At 48.6% G+C, this 16,775-nt stretch overlaps 3 protein-coding genes across 6 annotated transcripts in view; 2 read left to right on the top strand and 1 right to left on the bottom strand.

Moving 5' to 3' along the window:
• LOC144932659 (guanine nucleotide exchange factor for Rab-3A-like) overlaps positions 1–3,059 on the top strand; it is a 28,415-nt gene extending 25,356 nt beyond the window's left edge. For 3 of the 4 annotated variants that reach the window (XM_078856957.1, XM_078856956.1, XM_078856959.1), the window contains 2 exons: positions 206–272; positions 1,228–3,059. In XM_078856957.1, coding sequence (XP_078713083.1) covers positions 206–272; positions 1,228–1,310 — 150 coding nt within the window. In that variant the 3' untranslated portion in view covers positions 1,311–3,059. The remainder of the gene's footprint in view (positions 1–205; positions 273–1,227) is intronic. The other variant, XM_078856958.1, reaches the window with a different exon arrangement.
• On the bottom strand, positions 3,035–6,295 carry TMEM258 (transmembrane protein 258). Its single transcript, XM_078856960.1, has 4 exons — positions 6,229–6,295; positions 4,278–4,387; positions 3,656–3,810; positions 3,035–3,317 (listed from the first exon to the last, which is right to left on the bottom strand). Exons 1-3 carry the CDS (start codon positions 6,229–6,231, stop codon positions 3,684–3,686), a joined length of 240 nt encoding a protein of 79 aa, XP_078713086.1. The 5' UTR covers positions 6,232–6,295; the 3' UTR covers positions 3,035–3,317; positions 3,656–3,683.
• Positions 6,296–12,930: 6,635 nt separating this feature from the next.
• LOC144932332 (calcium-activated potassium channel subunit beta-4-like) lies at positions 12,931–15,486 on the top strand. The gene is made up of 3 exons (XM_078856272.1): positions 12,931–13,390; positions 14,439–14,655; positions 15,266–15,486. Exons 1-3 carry the CDS (start codon positions 13,006–13,008, stop codon positions 15,435–15,437), a joined length of 774 nt encoding a protein of 257 aa, XP_078712398.1. The 5' UTR covers positions 12,931–13,005; the 3' UTR covers positions 15,438–15,486.
• The last annotated feature ends 1,289 nt before the right edge of the window (positions 15,487–16,775 follow it).

The raw sequence follows: 16,775 nt of genomic DNA, 5'->3' as shown, positions 1-16,775 counted from the left end.
ACCAACAAATCAAATGGTCAACAAATCTAGCCTTCATGCTAATTCACACCCACCGACCTATCTGTTCACCCTTTCACCCGTCTTGCCCCCTACCCATGAGCCACTCACCCTCCTACCTGTTCCTGCACCTATACTGCCTTCCACGTGTGACTGATGCTAGCAGTAGACAGCGTGCTGAATGTGTCACATCATTTTATTGTTTCAGATAACGGCCGTCTGCAATTTTTTCACCTACATCCGCTACATCCAGCAGGGGCTTGTCAAGCAGGATGGTGAGCGATTGTGCTCTATGAACTTTGAACTCAGTAACCGGATACTGTTGTTCTGTTGGTGCGCACACTCTGGCCGGTATCGAGCAGGAGTCGCACACGAAAAACTTGCAGATGCACACCCTTAAAAGACCAACATGAAAAGCTGCCATTCACCACTAAGTGGCTGTGACATCACCGCAGAAATTTTACCAGGCTGTGAAGTGCCACGTGAAGTGGAAAACCTCGCTGGCAGATCATAGGACAAAACCAAATGTGTTATTGGTTAACTGACTCGGGTGACTGGGAGATGAACCACCCATATAACACACAGCTCCACTTTACCCACATCCACACACAGTCACCTTCCCACATCTACACAGACACACCCACATAGATGCACACTTTCCATACACAGCCGCACTTCCACACACACCTTCATAGTGACACGTCCAGAAAGATCTACATACATACCCGGACAAATACAGGTAAACATAACACGCACACACAAACAGGTTAGGCGACTCCCGGTGGAACCTGACCTCACCGATCAGGCCTAAATAAAACACATGCCTCCTTTTTTGTTTTGTCGGGGGAGCGGAGATGAATAGCTATGACGCGTCACCATGTTCTGTGGGTCAGCCTGATGCCAGGGCTCCGAGGTCAAACAGTGCCGTTTCTCCTCTCAGCCAGATGAGGTGGGAGAGAGCACGTCTCCACGCATCTTCATGTCTCCCTGAATGTCTCATTCTAGGTCAATATCTCCCATATGACCATGCCTTCGTGTTTCCCTTGGTCTTCCAGCTTCTCTCCATGTCTCAGGTCATCCCTGCATTCTCCGTGTCTTCCTTTGCTCTGCTTCTTCCATGTTTTCCCCACCTTTCCTCGTATCTCCCCACGTTTCCCTTTAACTCTCTATTCCCACTCCCCCTCCCCATCCCTCGTATCTCCCCGAAACTTGTCCGTGTCTCCCGCACAGCCGAGCAGATGTTCTGGGAGTTGATGAAGCTGCGCAGGGAGATGTCGGTGGCCAAGCTGGGCTTCTTCAAGGACGAGCTGTGACAGCCACGAGGACTCCCTCCACCTCCTCCGCTCACCTTCCACACCCCTTCAGCCAGGCCCCAGGGAACAACCCCTTCTCCCTGCTAGCCATCCAGTGAAGCGAGGCTTACCAAAGGAGTAGCGCTCCAATGGGCGATTGCCGGTACTTAACGTGAATATAACAGCATTAAAATGTACGATTGGCCATTTAAAGGTTTTGTTTTTGAGAGGCGTGCAGAGTGAAAATGAATATATTTGAAATTCATTTCCAGTGAAGCAGGGTGTTTGGTGGGTGTGGAGGGGTTTTGATTGGTGGAAAACTGACCAAAGTGTTTATTTTATTTCTAGCAGATTGAAACATTAAAAACATAACTATTTAAAATACCCGTGTTCTGGGCTGTCCAACACTTTAAGGCGCTTTTGGGAACGCTGTCATGGAAACATCTTATGAGCAGGTGATGCTGAAGCTACATCATTGAAGCACTTGTAAAAGTCACTTAAGTTTTTGTTTGCACGAATGAAGATTGAAACTCATGTTGGAACAGCCCAATAAGCACACCTTGGCTGCACAGCTGCCACCAAGAGAAGTTGTGGTCAGGTGCATCATTATAGCTCTCTACAGTGACATCAAACCTGACACACTTAACACGCTCAGAAGTGATTATCACGAGAGCACCATGTTGTGCCTGACCATGATTTAAGATTCTTATTTGATGCATCACAACCGAAAACTCAAATTTGCAGTGAACAACCCAGGAGAAAGCCTTGGTGTGCAGCTAACCACGACCCTCTGTGCTTGGGGTTATCTTGTGTGAAGATGCTCAGATTATTGGTACATGGTTTTTTCATGAAGAGCTGCTGTGTTGATAGCCACCCCCCTCCCCCCAGACAGACCCATGGAGTGCTCAAGTGTGAGTGGTCATTAATTCACATGAAGGAAGTTTGCGACGGGTGCAATCGTTTTTTATAAGTTTTCTTTGGAAATTATATTTGATAGTGGTCAGCCAAGTAGAAAACTGGAACGAGGCTCGTACAATCTTGATGAAACCGTGTTATATATGAACGTGACAGGACAACCGTGTCCTTTGTACAGTATATAAAGGCCAATGACAAAACGTGAATACTTTATACGATCAGCTCTGGAACGCTTAATACGATGATGCACTTTATTGCGGAGTGCAGTCATTAACAAAAGATAAACCTCTACACCTGGTGACACGCACAAGTGAGAGGTTCACTTCGGCGTCTCGGTTTACAACTACGTCCTACCAAGATCATATATACGGGATATATTTTTTAAGCATCGCCACTTTCTCTATGCAAAAAAATGATTAAACTTCAGTAACGGCTTGGCAGATGCACCTTCGTTATTTTCACCGCTGCGGGGGAAATGTTAAAACGCTTTCAGGGGCCACAATTCACGCGTCGGCGAATATCTCGTTTTGTCTGTTTTTTTGGCGAAGATGCCCAAAGTCTCGATCATCAACAATGGGACCAAGTGCCATGGCGAAGGGTTTTGGTCACTTTGTTAAGACGTCAATCTGGCCCTTAATGAGCTGTTTAAAAACATGGTCGGCCACTGTGGGGGACGGGCATGGAGAGGTGATTGTACGACGTTTAACGCAGGTGCCACGGCCGATCCCTTTGTGAGCAGTGGCCTGCAGGAGTGGTGCCTTCTCCGGCAACTTCATGGCCAATTCCCACCCCTGATGAGACTCCTTATGTATTTACTGTAAAATAACAAAAATAAACAGCGTGTTGTATGTTCAACTGGCCTGGTGCGAGGTTGTAATCTGTGTTCATGTGACGTCAGCAACATCCACCACTGGGAATGTCACTATGATAGTTATGCCACGCGAGGTGCACATGGGGAGGTCTTCGTAAGGCAGCAGACCACAGTGCAAGGTGCACAAGTCAAAGAAATATTTTTTTATATACAAATTTTATTCCTTGTGATGAAGTGACAAATTAATGGTTCAGTCGGTCCACAAAATCGCAGTGAAAACCCCTTTCCATCTCCCCTCGACCCTGAAAGGAATAAAACAGCAGTGTGAACATAATTTATCGACCAAGAGCAGAAATCAGCAAAGTACAGAACAGACAACTTTTATCCACTGCCTCTGCTGTAAAGAGGCATTGCCCAAAACATCACCTATCACATACTTTTCCTTTTAAGGCAGTGTTATTTAATGCGTTGAGTTATTTGTGCTTATGCACCGCCAACCCAGTATTGCCGTATAATTAGTTCAAGAGGCAACAAGACAAATGAAATGATCGAATATGAAATTATCACAAGAGAAGTTTCAAGGAAGATTCAACAAAAACGGTGCGATTCAACGTTCCGGCAGTATCACTGCACCGCGTACCAAGCGCCGCCGTCATCGTCCTCCCCAGCTACACGTAGATCCCGACCCAGAGTAGCAGGAAGAGGACCCCAAAGCCCATGAACAGCGACGCCACCAGCGAGATGAGAAGCTCCTTGTAGATGTCGCGTGTGTACTTGGTGGACGTCACCTCGTATCTGCACCATCGTTTCCACCACAGGCATCTTCAGTCAAGGCCCAAAGCAGCAACGAGAAACGGCACTTTCCTGGTGCATACCATCATTAGCCACGATCAATCGACTGCCGGGTCAGGGCCTTCCCCATCCCCCGCACTGTTCTGAAACGTAACAATCCGTCTAGTGCCTGCACATCGCTGATTTCATCACTCCATCTCTATGGTGAATGTACTTAGGGCACGTTTCGTCCTTTGGCTACCACTTCGTCGTTAATCTCATCGACCCTCTTTCTAGCAAGCGACGTGTTCTGCCCAAGCCAACTTTACTCCAGTGACAACACCAGTACTTGTGATTTTAAGATTGAACCTGATTGTATGCTCAAGCTTGGTAGAGCGACGACAAAGATCAAAACTCCACCTTTCCTCGCTCAAAAAGCCGACAAAACAGCTCAAGCGTCATCAACTTGACGGTGGTAGTGTTAAGGATACACGAAGAACCACGCGGTGAAGAAGACGCCGATGGCGAGCAGCACGACGGTGAGGTGCGGGAACACAGCCGGATTCACCGGGCTGCTGTAGCGGCTCATCGACTCCAGCTCCTGCGTCACAACACACAACACGGACACGCAGGGGTCACGGTATTGGGAGATGCACATTAAACGTAACATTGTGCTAATGTAGTGAGATTATCAAAGGCAAATACTGGTAATTAATATTACAGCGTTGCTATTGTGCAATCGTATTATTGGTAATTAGCATTTCACCAGAGATGTCACAATTCGAGGGCACGATTTTAATGGCAAATAATTTAGATTTTTGACCTCCTTTGCACGTGAAACTATGGTGTGTAAATTTGTAGAATATAGTATTTTAAAAATACATGTCAATTGGAAACAATTATGCACATGCTTCGATGTGCTTATCCTGCCGTCCAAATACATTTTAAGAATCATTAGATATTTAATGTACAAAATGGTGTAATAATTGTTTTCATTATTACCATTGTAAACATCCCAAATGCAGTGTTTCACCGTAATAACATGAAGCCTGCCACCTTCACCAAAGACGTGGAACCACGCATTTTCAATGACTTGCGTATACATACCCAGTTAAATATACTCTATTAGAACACCGATTAGGCGAGGCATTGAAAATTCACGAAGCTCCTTCAATAAATTGTTCGTTTTCCCAATTGCATCCCGAATTGTCTCATAGGCGTCATGTCATGGAATGAAGAACACAGTCGGATCTCTTGCAGCAGAGCAGTGTCACCTTTCATGCCAGAGAATGACTCGCGGAAGGAGACATTACAGAACTATGAGTGAGATTCCTTCAAGTAACCTCTGGTCCACACAGGAGCGAGCAACACTTACCCACCTGCTCTGACAGCAAAACTTATATATTAATCGTCTACGGTAGTGTATCTAAAGTAAGAGCAAAAACTACATTTAATTAAGGTGGGTTTTTTGCGCGGTCATTTGAGAACCCGAATTAGTCAAGAGGCGGAAGAAACCCGAATTCAGAACCCACGATCTCAGCGGTGCCGGATCAATCAGCGTCTCTGGACTCCTGCACGACCCGGCCACTTTGACCCCAAATCGAACACAAGAGTCGTCAATCCCAATCACTCCACAGGAAATTCCCTGATCCATGAAGTAATTCCCATATTCCACGCTATTGTGCCGGGGCACGGTCGCTCCTTGTCTCCAATTAAAACTGTAACCACCGCCTCATTAAAAACGTCCTTGGCTGCAACAATGAACATTAAATGCCACGTTGCTACAGCCAATTCCAATCGATCCTCAATAAACACTTCAGTGTTTCCATTCAGCAAATACACGGTCACCTCCACGTTATCATGGCCGGATCAAGCAGGACTTCGTAATGAGACATATCCCTGTAACAAATTAAACACGAAGTATCTCCAATGCAACGAGGCATTCAAGCCTCCGCTATGCGATGGCCCATGCCCGTGTCTCCTCATGCAACTCGACTGCCTCCCTCCCTGGCAAACGAAGCGAGCAACTTCCACGTTCCTGTGATGGGATCCCGTCCCCAACCTCAACGACCACAGCGCCACTCATCCTCCATTGGCGTCAGGGCCACGCGTGTGCAGTCACTTCGTCGTTGTCCTTGCAGGATTGTCGACGACAGTGTTGCAATCGACGATAGCCAAGACCGATTTGTTTGATCAAATCCGCATCCTCTCCACGCCACTGGCGTTGTTAATGAATGGGGGGTGGAGGCCTAAGCAGCGCTCAGCGAGGCAAACCCCGCGCTCGCCCATCAACCACAAACCCGAAGCGTTGTGGACTTCGCCGCGACGCCACGCGACTGACGCAAGTTACTCGACATTAAACAACAACAACAAAGACGACAACTGGAGACGGATTGTCGCCTCTGAGAGGCTGTGGGGAGGGAAGCCGTCGCCTGCCCTCACCATGGCGAGTTGCTTGCTCGGACTCGGGACACGTCGACCAGAGAGGAACTGAATTTCCCACACCGGATAAACGCCACCGCTGAGGTGGGGGGCGGGGCGCCGCGTCACGGGAGCCCCGCGCGGCCAATGAGCGACCCGCGTTCGTTGACGTGTGCCGCGCCGCGCCAATGCGATGTGGTAAATACAATCGCGCGCCTCCACCAATCAGTGGCCTCGTTACTTCGAGCCCGTGGGGGGAGGAGGGGTGGGGGGGAGGGAGGTGGGGGGGGAGGAGGGGTGGGGGGGAGGAGGTGGGTGGAGGAGGGGTGGGGGGGAGTAGGGGTGGGGGGGAGGAGGGGTGGGGGGGAGGAGGGGTGGGGGGAGGAGGGGTGGGGTGGGGGAAAGTAGGGGTGGGGGGGAGGAGGGGTGAGGGGAGGAGGGGTGGGGTGGGGGGAAGCAGGGGTGGGGGGGGAGGAGGGGGGGGGGTCACGCGCAAGCGTTGGAGAGCTCTGATTGGACGTTTGGTTTTTCCTTCCGCGTTGCCATGGTAATGCCCAGCCCGCCCCTCGTGTGTTGCTTTAAAACTTAAATCTCGTTTTGCAAGGCACCGAGCGGCCAGCAACAAACAGCACCGACGACCTTTCTTGTGAAGAAGAAACAAACAAAACAATAAGAGAGAGAGAGAGAGACGATGCCGGGAGGGAATTTCATAGTGGAGTAGTGCGAGTGAAGAAGCATCCGTGACAACTACTTTAGAGGACTGGACGTCAGTGTTAGAAAAAAAAAGTTTCATAGCTCATCGGATTCCTCCAGTCTGAATACAGATTCTGATTCTGAAAGGGGAAGAGTTGTGGCCCGCGGTGCGGTGGTTGAACAGTGTGGTGGGTGAGACGAGAGTTCGGACCGATTTAGAGGCGACGAGCCATCGTTTCCTTCCCTTCCCCAAAAGATGTGGCAACATCACAACATCACGCTTTCATGACGAGGCAACAGTGCTCCACTATTCACCAAGACCATCACTGCTCCGCTCCCACTAAGTAACGCAAATTCCCTAATCCCATGGCAAGACCTTCACGGGAAGAAGGTGCGACCCTGAAAGTGCTCACTCACGACAATGCTTGGTGGAAGAAGCTCCCTATTTCACGGAGCTCTAAAGCAGTGGTTCTAGAGCCAAACTACAATGTTTGTTCTAGTAGCCAAACTAACCTTGTTTGGCTACTAGAACAAGAAGTAGCTTCTAGTAGCCAAACAAGGCGACTTGTTCTAGTAGCCAAACAATGTTAGTTTGGCTACTCCAAACAAGGTTAGTTTGGCTACTAGAACAAGTAGCCAGAACAAGTAGCTCAACAACTTTATTGGCTACTAGAACAAGTAGCCAGAACAATACTCTTTGGTTCTTTCGGTAAAGTCACGTAGGTATAAAATAAAATAAATCACGACGTTTCGGGCGCAACACAAGCGTCCATCATCAGGTGGGAAAGCGTGGTCTGCTGCTGAGGCAGACTGTTTATAGTAGCCAGAACAAGTAGCCAAACAACTTTTTTGGCGACTAGAACAAGTAGCTTAACTTCTTTTTAAATCCTTTATATTAAGTTCACTTGCTTGTTTGCTTGCGCGCTTACGACCGTGCAAATCTTTCGGTCGTTTTTTTAACCCACTTCCCGTGATCCAATCGAGCTGACATTTTGCACATAGACTCGTTGTGCGTGACAATTTATTTTCGTGAAAAAAATTTCCATAACTTTACACTTTTTAGGAATTTTTTTTATATTTAATTACCAATTGCTTAATGGTGGCAGGCAATCATCTGACCCATAGGTGGCAGCCATCTCAAGCCAGAGGACGAGAGGACTCTAGCCGCCACGCATATAAAGGATTTATAGTGAAAAACTTTGTTTTTACGGGTTAATTTTTTTACTACGAGAACAAGTAGCCAGAACAAGTAGCCGAACAACTTTTTTTGGCTACAACCTTGTTTGGCTAATTGTTGAATTTTGTTTCAACCGAATCGTAACCCCCCTTGCCCGACCCAACATGGTTCTGAGAAACAAACTTATGAATAATGAGCATCAATAGTTTAACCAAATGCCCATTTTGTGAGGTATGCTCACTAGCTGGTAACTGAAAGCGAATAAAACTAAATCAATGGACGTTTTGGATGCGTGCCGTCATCTGTTCCTGCTCGCTTGTTACACTTTGTTAATGATCATTAACAAGGTGGAAACCACCTTGTTAATGATCAATGAGTCTAAACATATATTTTATATTGTTCTAGGTTACCATACGGATTAAAAAAATGATCGTAGTTGTTTTATATTGGCAAATTCGTACATGATTGTTCACCCAAAGGCCCTCGTGTATGATATAAATTCGCACATTTATAAATCATCTCACGTCACCCCCAGGGATCCACGTACTCCCAATTGTGAACCACTGCTCTAAAGTGTAGAGAGCCGTCCTCCCCCCATAGACTCATAGAGGGTATTTGGCCTACTTTTCAACGCTGGTCACTTTAACCCACCCCACGCCACCAGTAACATCCTTAACTCACCACCCCTGTCTCTCAACAACACTTGGTGGACATGACACAACCATGACACGACCAACTCAGTACACCCCGAGTTAGAGGCATCATTCCTACACCAGATAATGGGAAATGTTTTTGTTTGTTTGTTGAACTTCTTGCACATCGTACGTAGCCAATCGTGCTAATCGGAAGTGCGGGGGAACGGACAACAAATTGAGCACAAAAAAAAGTTATAAATACACGGAACCAAGCCCTTGGTAAATAACTCAAGAAATGAGTGCACAAGGAGATCGGGGATTGGGGGGCAACCCCACAAGATACGTTAGCGAGAAAGTAGTGGTGGGAGGGGATATAAAGTACTACTGTTACTGCTATTTTTTTTATTTGTACCAGATAAGGCCCGCCGAGCTACATAGCTCGTTTTAAGAAGCGACCAGGCCACAAGTAAAATTGGCTCATTGAAAATCCACATTCCTATGGAAAGAGCAAGTCTGCTTCTGACTAAAACAACCTTTGTCGACTTCTCTACTCCAATATGGTGGAAATTACACATTTATATGACGGTGCCAAACATAACGCGTAAATAAACCCACCGCTATTTCTCCCAAACTCCAATCACTACTCATTGTAAAACCATAGGACAGCAGGTCTCCCTTAAAAAGAGACTACACTCATCTCTATTAATCCAGTGGTGAATTCCACATTCCCATGACGCGTCTTCTACACATATCTCTAAACAAAGCAATGTCTTGTTATATACATCTTCACGTGTCAAGCAAGGTTAAAAAACAACAACCATTGACGAGAAACTCCGGCAGACGTTGAGGAGGGGACATTTGCGTGAGGCAGCCACTGGAGGGCGTGAGAAACACGTGGATACCCAAACCCGGGGGCAACGTAGTCACGTGGGGAGAGGTTTACAGACAGATGGCGAAGGGGCGAGGGGATTTATTTCTTTTGTTGGTGACATTTCCCCGCATCTGGCGGTTGATCCACCCAACATTGTTGGTTCGAGCAATCCTTACTGTTGATGAGACACTGAATCATCATGGGACCTCCTTTGCCAGTACAAAAATATGAGAATAGGGTTTCCCCTTTTTTCTGGCAACAAAACAGGTGTTAAGATGTTAAAACGCCAAACTGAAACCTTTTAGAAAGGAATCATGTCTGCAGTAACCATAATACTTGTGGTCAGAATGCAAACAAAAAACTTACTCCGATAATATATGCATTGTCTTTGAAACTGATTGGGCCACACCAGAGACAGTTTTCTTTTGGTGTCCTCTGGTCTAACACCATTTTGAGACTAGGCTAAAAAGAAAGCTGTTTCTGGTGTGTGGAAGCTACCTGGTCTGTCGCTCCACACGAAGCTATGGGTCTTCTCGGCCACGGTCATGCCCTCCCTTCCGTATGCTTGCGCAACGTGGACCCACCTAAAGGGACATCTTCACCGGTTAGAAATATTTCGGCTGGCCTGCCTGGATTGTGTGAGGAACTCACAAATCCTTGAAAAATCTGGACAAAATCCCATCGATGAGCTCCTCCGGCAGGCCAGGCTGTGTTGGCTGGGTAATGTAGCTCGCATGGCCAGCCACCGCATGCCCAAGCAGTTTGGCTGGATTAATTGGGCTAAACGGGCACGACACGAACTGAAAAAAGGTGGACTGATGCGGAACAGGGGGATGTGGAGCTCGGTGGACTTGTTGACGACTGGTACTAGCGGTCTCAAGATCGGCCTCTATGGAGGAACCTCTTGAGGGACGCTAATAGTCAGTTAGAGGCAGTCGCCTTCCAACAACAGTGGAGGGCAGAGTAGCGACGCTCACAATAACGAGCAGAGCGCGGGTTGGATTAAATGCGAGGTGACACAGTAGGGAACACAAGTGGTGCATCTGCCAGTCATCTCAGTCAGTCAATCTATGGCACCTGGGTCTGTCCCGTGACCTCCTGTCAGTGAGCCTTCGACACTTCACGTGACCTCAAAGTGCACCTGACCTGGCACAGGCGCCGTGGTGAGGTCACCATCACTTCGTGGCGAATGACGGCTGTTGTTGTATGAGAGTTGGTGAGTCTAAGTACATGTTATGTACATGTGTGTTGGATAGATAACATGTCTGTGTGTATATTTCTATGCCTGTGTCCCCCTCGGTATTAATCCGGCTCAAGGATGTGAGGTGAGCCAGAATGTGGCTTTGGAATTAATCCCTTCGTTTTGGGCCAGGCATCACGCGGATCATGGCTATTCTGAGATATTTGGCTGATGCTGTAATCCTGCCGCTCAATTCCCAGGCTGGCCGACCAAGTAGCACAAACCTCCCCAGGGTCCACCCACCACGCAAAACAAAAACACCCACCATTCGCCACTAAGTAAAAACTAAACAAAAAATATATTTTTTTTACCAGGTAAAGCCCACTGAGCTGAATAGTTTTTTTCAGAAGTCGACCTGGCCACAAAGGAGAACCGAACGAAGGTGGCTTATCACGTGGAGATGCATAGCAGCCAAATACTCTTAACGCACGATGTTGATTCTAAATGTGGAGGGAAAAATCGAAGGACCCAGAGAAAAATCCACACGACTACAGGAAGAACATGCAAAATCCAAATATACAGCCGTCAGGGTCGAGATCGAACCCACAACCTCCTGTATACCAGGCGAAGTAGTCAACATCTCGCCACCGTGGCGTCATGGCAATGACGCCTATGCAAAACCCATCTTCGAGCACAAACCACGCCGAAATAACCATAGGCGGATCTAGAAGCTTCCCAAAGGGTAGGGCGACCCCAAATTTTCAATCTTAAATAAGAATTTTAAAAATGCAATGTGTTTTCTCAAATAAATTTCGGTAACATTGCAATATTCGGGGTCTCAGGAGTGTAACCAATCCTATAGCACCAACCACATAACATCAATGACGAAGTATCAGCTAACACTACATCAACTGAAAAACATAAACCGCCAAGTAGGAGCCAAGCCTATAACCACAATATGAACCCTACAACACCAACCAACGAAGTCCACCAACCGCATTACATAAACCTTACACCACCAAGATCAATCCACGCCAAATTCTCCATTAAGCCACAATTATATTTCTACGTGCTCTCCGTGGAGTGGATTGTACGAAGTCCATTATCATTGCTGTCCACGGGCTTTCACTCCGCCCTTTAAGAACTCTTTGTCTCACCCCTCAAATCACTCAGAGGTCACAGCTCACGTCGCTTCATCATCACCATAAAGTCGCTCTCCTCTCCGCGTTTGATGCTTGAGCTGTAGAGACATTTGGAAGGCACTAAGAGCCACCTTTGATTGGTAAGTACGGGTTTCGTTTTACAGATCCTTATGGATTTACTGGGCTATGATTTTGCTCGAGATATTTCTGGACTTTTCACATTATTTCTGCACGCACTTTAGATATCTATACATTTTTCTGGTAACATGAAGCAAGCTGATTTTTTTAAACGTGAGCACGTGTCAGGGTTAATCTATTGCTACAAAATCTAGTAGTAGAAATATACAAATAAATGGTTGTCCCACTCACTCTCCTTATGGCAGATCAGGAAGCATTTAAATCAACCCTCGAATGCATTAAATCTCCAACACGAAATCATAATCGCTGCAATCTCCCAACAAATCTCTTAACAGCATCAGCCAGCATGGTCTAAATCTCCAGTTGGCATAATTCGTGAGCTCTGCCTGGCATCTCGGCTAAGGGCATTTATGTAATATTTTACCAAATGCTTTGTTGGTTTATATTTATCGCTCATTCATTCACAACGTTTACATGTTTAGGTTGAGCATTGTCACTTTTGGGGAAATTTGTTCTCAATGCTGAGTATTAGTTTGGTGACTAGGCGAGTGGATGGACGTGAGTGGTGCACTGGTCGAGTGAGCGAGTGACTGAGTAGATGCGTGAGCAGGTGAATGCATGAACGAATGAGTGGCCGAGTGAGTGAGGTTATGATTACGGTCTGTGAGTAAATGAGCACGTGGCTGAGTGAGTCGGTGGTCGAGTAAGTAGGTTGATCGAGTCGACGATTGAGTAGGTGGGTGAGTGGGTGCGATAGTGAGTGGTCGAGTGAATCAGGTGGGCGGGAGAGTGCCGGGCGAGTGAGTGCGCGAACGAATCGGCGACTGAGCGAACGAACGCGCGGTTGACTGATCACACAGGTAATCGAGTACTGTGACCGAACGATCTATCGGCCGAATTAGAACAACCGACTTCCGAACCCAACCTTCGACCACCATCACCGCCAGTCAATTCCTCGGCCGATGGGGCGACACGCGCGCGGCGCCCCCACGTTCGCGTCGGAGGGCGAGGACCGCGCCATCCGCCTCGGCGTGGTCCTCGTCCTCTTCGCCTTCGCCTCCTTCTCCACGCTCGCCTTGTGCTGGATGCGCCCCGCGCTGCAGCTGCGCGCCCGCACCCGGGAGGACAACTGCTCCGTGACGAGGGTGGACGCCGGGGACGGCGGCGCTTCGGGACCCGCCGGGGAGCCGTGCGCCTTCTCGTGCGGCCCCGCGTGTCGCGGCGACTCCCGCTACCCGTGCGTGCGCGTGTTCGCGCGCCTCGCGCACTCCTCTGGCAGGGTCGCGCTGCTCCACCAGGACCTGCTGCAGCTCTCGCTCAACCCCAGGGTGCGTGCCGGTGGACAAGGTGGGTGGGTGGGTGGGTGATGAGTGGGTGGAGAGGTGGGCGAATGGGTGGGTCGTTGGACGGGTATGGTGGATAGGTGACTAGGGCAGGTAGGCGGATGGATAGGTGTGTGGACAGGTGGATGGATGGATGGGTGGACAGGTTTGTTGGTGGGTTGAAGACGTGAGTGGGTGACTGGGTAGATAGGTAGGTGGGTTATTTTAGAAGTAGATGGGCGGATACATGGTAGGTGGGTAGACAAGTTGCCTTATTTAAAGTGTGGTGACAGAGAAGGGGGGACAAGACAGAATGAAACAACTGTTACCTAGACGATAGACAAACACAGCAACACGGGAGATATATAGACATACACACGGATAAACAAAAGCTAAACAGATAGATACATCCAGACAGAGACAAATACACTGTAGGGAGACAGAGACTACAGACACATATACAGGGAGACATAGAGACACAGAAAGACACAGACTGAGATAAAGTTAAGGAGAAACAGACATAAGGACCCAGACACATGGACACAGACAAACAGATGAAGGAAGATAACTAAATACAAGGAGACAAACTGAGACACAGATACACGGCATCACAGAGACGCAGACAGTAACACACACATGTACATAGACACAGAGATACACAGAGACAGACACATCCATGGTGATACACCCAGTGATAGAGACACACACGGTAACGATACAGAGACTTACACAGATATAGAAACACAGTCACAGAGATGAACAAACACGCAGACACTGAGACAAAGACACACACGGAAACACTGTAGGGGGAAAGTGTTATTAACGAGCACCGATGAAGACCGGAACAGCACACGAGGGGGTGGGTGGCCTGCACCACGCCCGGCCGCCTTTGTCTCCCTCGTGGAAATTTTTACATATCGCACCACGTACTCATTTGAGGCGGACTCGACCTAGGGGAGGCCAATAACCGGTTAAGTAAATCGTCACCGGTGGAATAAAAAAATCGGGGCCGGCGGTTTTAGGGAACGCAGCGCGCTACCCTTCGCTAACCCTCCCGCTCCCCACACCGAGAGAGATAACGCACACGGCACGATGCCTCCTCTCCCTGCCCCCTCCTCCTCCTCGTCGGGATCCCTCTCTTGGCGGCGCCCCGCAGTGCTCCTACGTGCCGCCTTCGTGCCACCGGGACCCCTCCGAGAACGCGCGCAACGTGAGCGGCTGGGCGGCGCGCTGGCGGCGCAGTCTGGAGCTCTCCGCTTCCTTCCCCTGCTACTTCGACGGGCAGCTCAGGTGAGGATGATGATAACCTGCAAATCCCCCACCCGCACCCCGCCCCCATCCTTCCTCCCGGTATTAATGAGTTAATTCGTGATCATCAGCATCTCGAGCTCGGAACACCGGGACGCACGCCGTCCGCACTTGCGGTACGAAGCGCGTTTCCACGCTGACACGTGGCGCTTATTTTGCCTCCCATGCCCACCGTGAGCCATGTTCTATGGAGACTCTGGAAAGCAAGACTCATCCTATTCCTGTAGAGAGATTGGGAAGTAAGCGGAGACTGTGGAAAATAATTGTGGACATTATCTGCAGGCAAGATTAGTCTTGTCGGCTATGGAAACCCATTAATTTTCCGATAGCATTTGAGTGGCCCAGCAGCCATCGTTTCGATACAACAGCCATCGTCATCCATTAATTGTCTCCCAATGCCGTCACCATTCTCACGGATCAGTGCTGCTACCACCCATGCCGCTCGTGCACGTAAACTCATCTCTCCATCTCGCTTCCCCTCTCTGTTGGAATTGTCACTTACAGACCGGCCCACCTGTGAAGAAAGAGCGTCAACGCATCGGATTCCTCCAGTCTCTCAATAAAGATTCTGATTCCCTCCCCACCTCCCCAGGCCAGACGATGTCATCCTGGATCGAGACGACAGCCGGGCGGTCGTGTTCCACTGCGTTTTCTGGCCGTTTCTCACCCTGCTCGTCGGCCTGCTCCTCATCGGCCTGGCCACGTGCGCAAAGAGCCTGTCCGTGCGCGCAGAGGCCATGCGCAAGCTCAAGAAGTTGCGGTGACTGCGACGAAGAGGGCAGTGGCGACGACGCCGAGGTTGATGAGGGTACTCACGGCCGTGGCCGGGCCCTAACAAGCAGGAATATGCTGCACACAAAACGTTAAGAATGAATAAACCTAGCCGTGTAAAGTTGTTGGGACGGCTTGTTAATTATGTGGGCATTCTTTACATTTATATGAGGCCGTACGACAGTGGCTCAGATAGCCGTTCAGTAAAATGTATTTTAAAGAAACACGCACACAAAAAATGCATCTAAGTTTATCAAACATATAGGGAAAAAGGCTTTTAAGTTTCTTTCTAAAATGGAAGAATCTCAGCGGTCAGGCGCAATTCTTCAGCCATTGTATAATACTGGTAGGAACCTCCTGGTTACACCAGCCCACAGGGGATTATTGTGTCCGTCCGTCTGGGTGGGGAGGGGAAGGTGGGGAGGGGTTAGGTGGGGAGGAGAGGGTGGGGAGGGGCTGGGTGGGGAGGGTGGGAGGGGTGGGGCTGGTTGGGAAAAGCTGGTTACCCCGTGGTGCCCTTATAAAACTCAACGTTTAACCTACTCACGCCGGCTTGTGCCCGCCCTCACAGTCGGGCATATTTGCGGAATACACCACGCCGCCGTTGACCCTGGCCATTGACCCGAGCAACCCAACGTTCCTACCAGCTCCCTCCGCAGTAATGTGCTTGTACTATTGTGCGCAGAGGCAAGAGAGCACCCTCTGTACTTAACGCGACATGCTCTCTCCAAGAGGCACTCCACTGATAAACTCGCTCACTCACCTGCACACGCTCACCGCAACATTCTATATTCGAAAAATTGCGTTTTCCATCGTATATTTAAGCTCCCAGTCGTCCATATCTGCCGAGTCGAGTGCTGTGCTCTTGCCTCTGCTATTTAGCATGGCCCGAAATCAAATGTATCATTCCGGATGACCGCTGCAAAGTATGATCTTGAGTTTTGATTGTGGTGTGCTGATCTTTAAAGGTGTATTGCGAAATTTGGATTCTGCTACTGATGCTCCTGCTGTTGTGGAGTGACTCATGTAGCCAGCTGTGGCTGCGGGGTTTGGTCGTACATGTTATGTATATCGTTTGTTGTTGGATTTTAATCACAGTTCATATGATCACTGTTACATTGTTTTGTGGCTTTATTTTGGTGATTTTGAGGACGGTTTGGTCTGGCCATGTTTGTTTGTTGTAGTACAGAGTTGGCCTGATAACTTTAATCTACATTGTCTTATGGTTGTTATTGTTTGACTTGCATCTCACTGGGATTTTTGCACAGCGTTGATATTCGGTGTTTTTTTGTGAAAGGCTTTGCTGTTTTTTCCAGGATTTTTCTTTTGCT

Source organism: Lampetra fluviatilis, chromosome 5 (genome assembly GCF_964198595.1).
Source record: "Lampetra fluviatilis chromosome 5, kcLamFluv1.1, whole genome shotgun sequence".
NCBI classification, from domain to species: domain Eukaryota; kingdom Metazoa; phylum Chordata; class Hyperoartia; order Petromyzontiformes; family Petromyzontidae; genus Lampetra; species Lampetra fluviatilis.
Note: the sequence above shows the minus strand (reverse complement) of the source record. Positions and strands in the feature narration are given on the sequence as shown.

What these genes read in the sequence shown, in the direction of transcription:
- TMEM258 (XM_078856960.1), bottom strand. An exon ending in TTCACCGCGTGGTTCTTCGT is followed by an intron (nt 3,811 to 4,277) that starts GTATCCTTAACA and finishes ACGATGGTGCAG; the next exon opens with ATACGAGGTGACGTCCACCA.
- LOC144932332 (XM_078856272.1), top strand. Translation starts at nt 13,006, where the DNA reads ATGGGGCGACACGCGCGCGGCGCCCCCACGTTCGCGTCGGAGGGCGAG. An exon ending in GGTGCGTGCCGGTGGACAAG is followed by an intron (nt 13,391 to 14,438) that starts GTGGGTGGGTGG and finishes CCACACCGAGAG; the next exon opens with AGATAACGCACACGGCACGA. An exon ending in TACTTCGACGGGCAGCTCAG is followed by an intron (nt 14,656 to 15,265) that starts GTGAGGATGATG and finishes CCACCTCCCCAG; the next exon opens with GCCAGACGATGTCATCCTGG.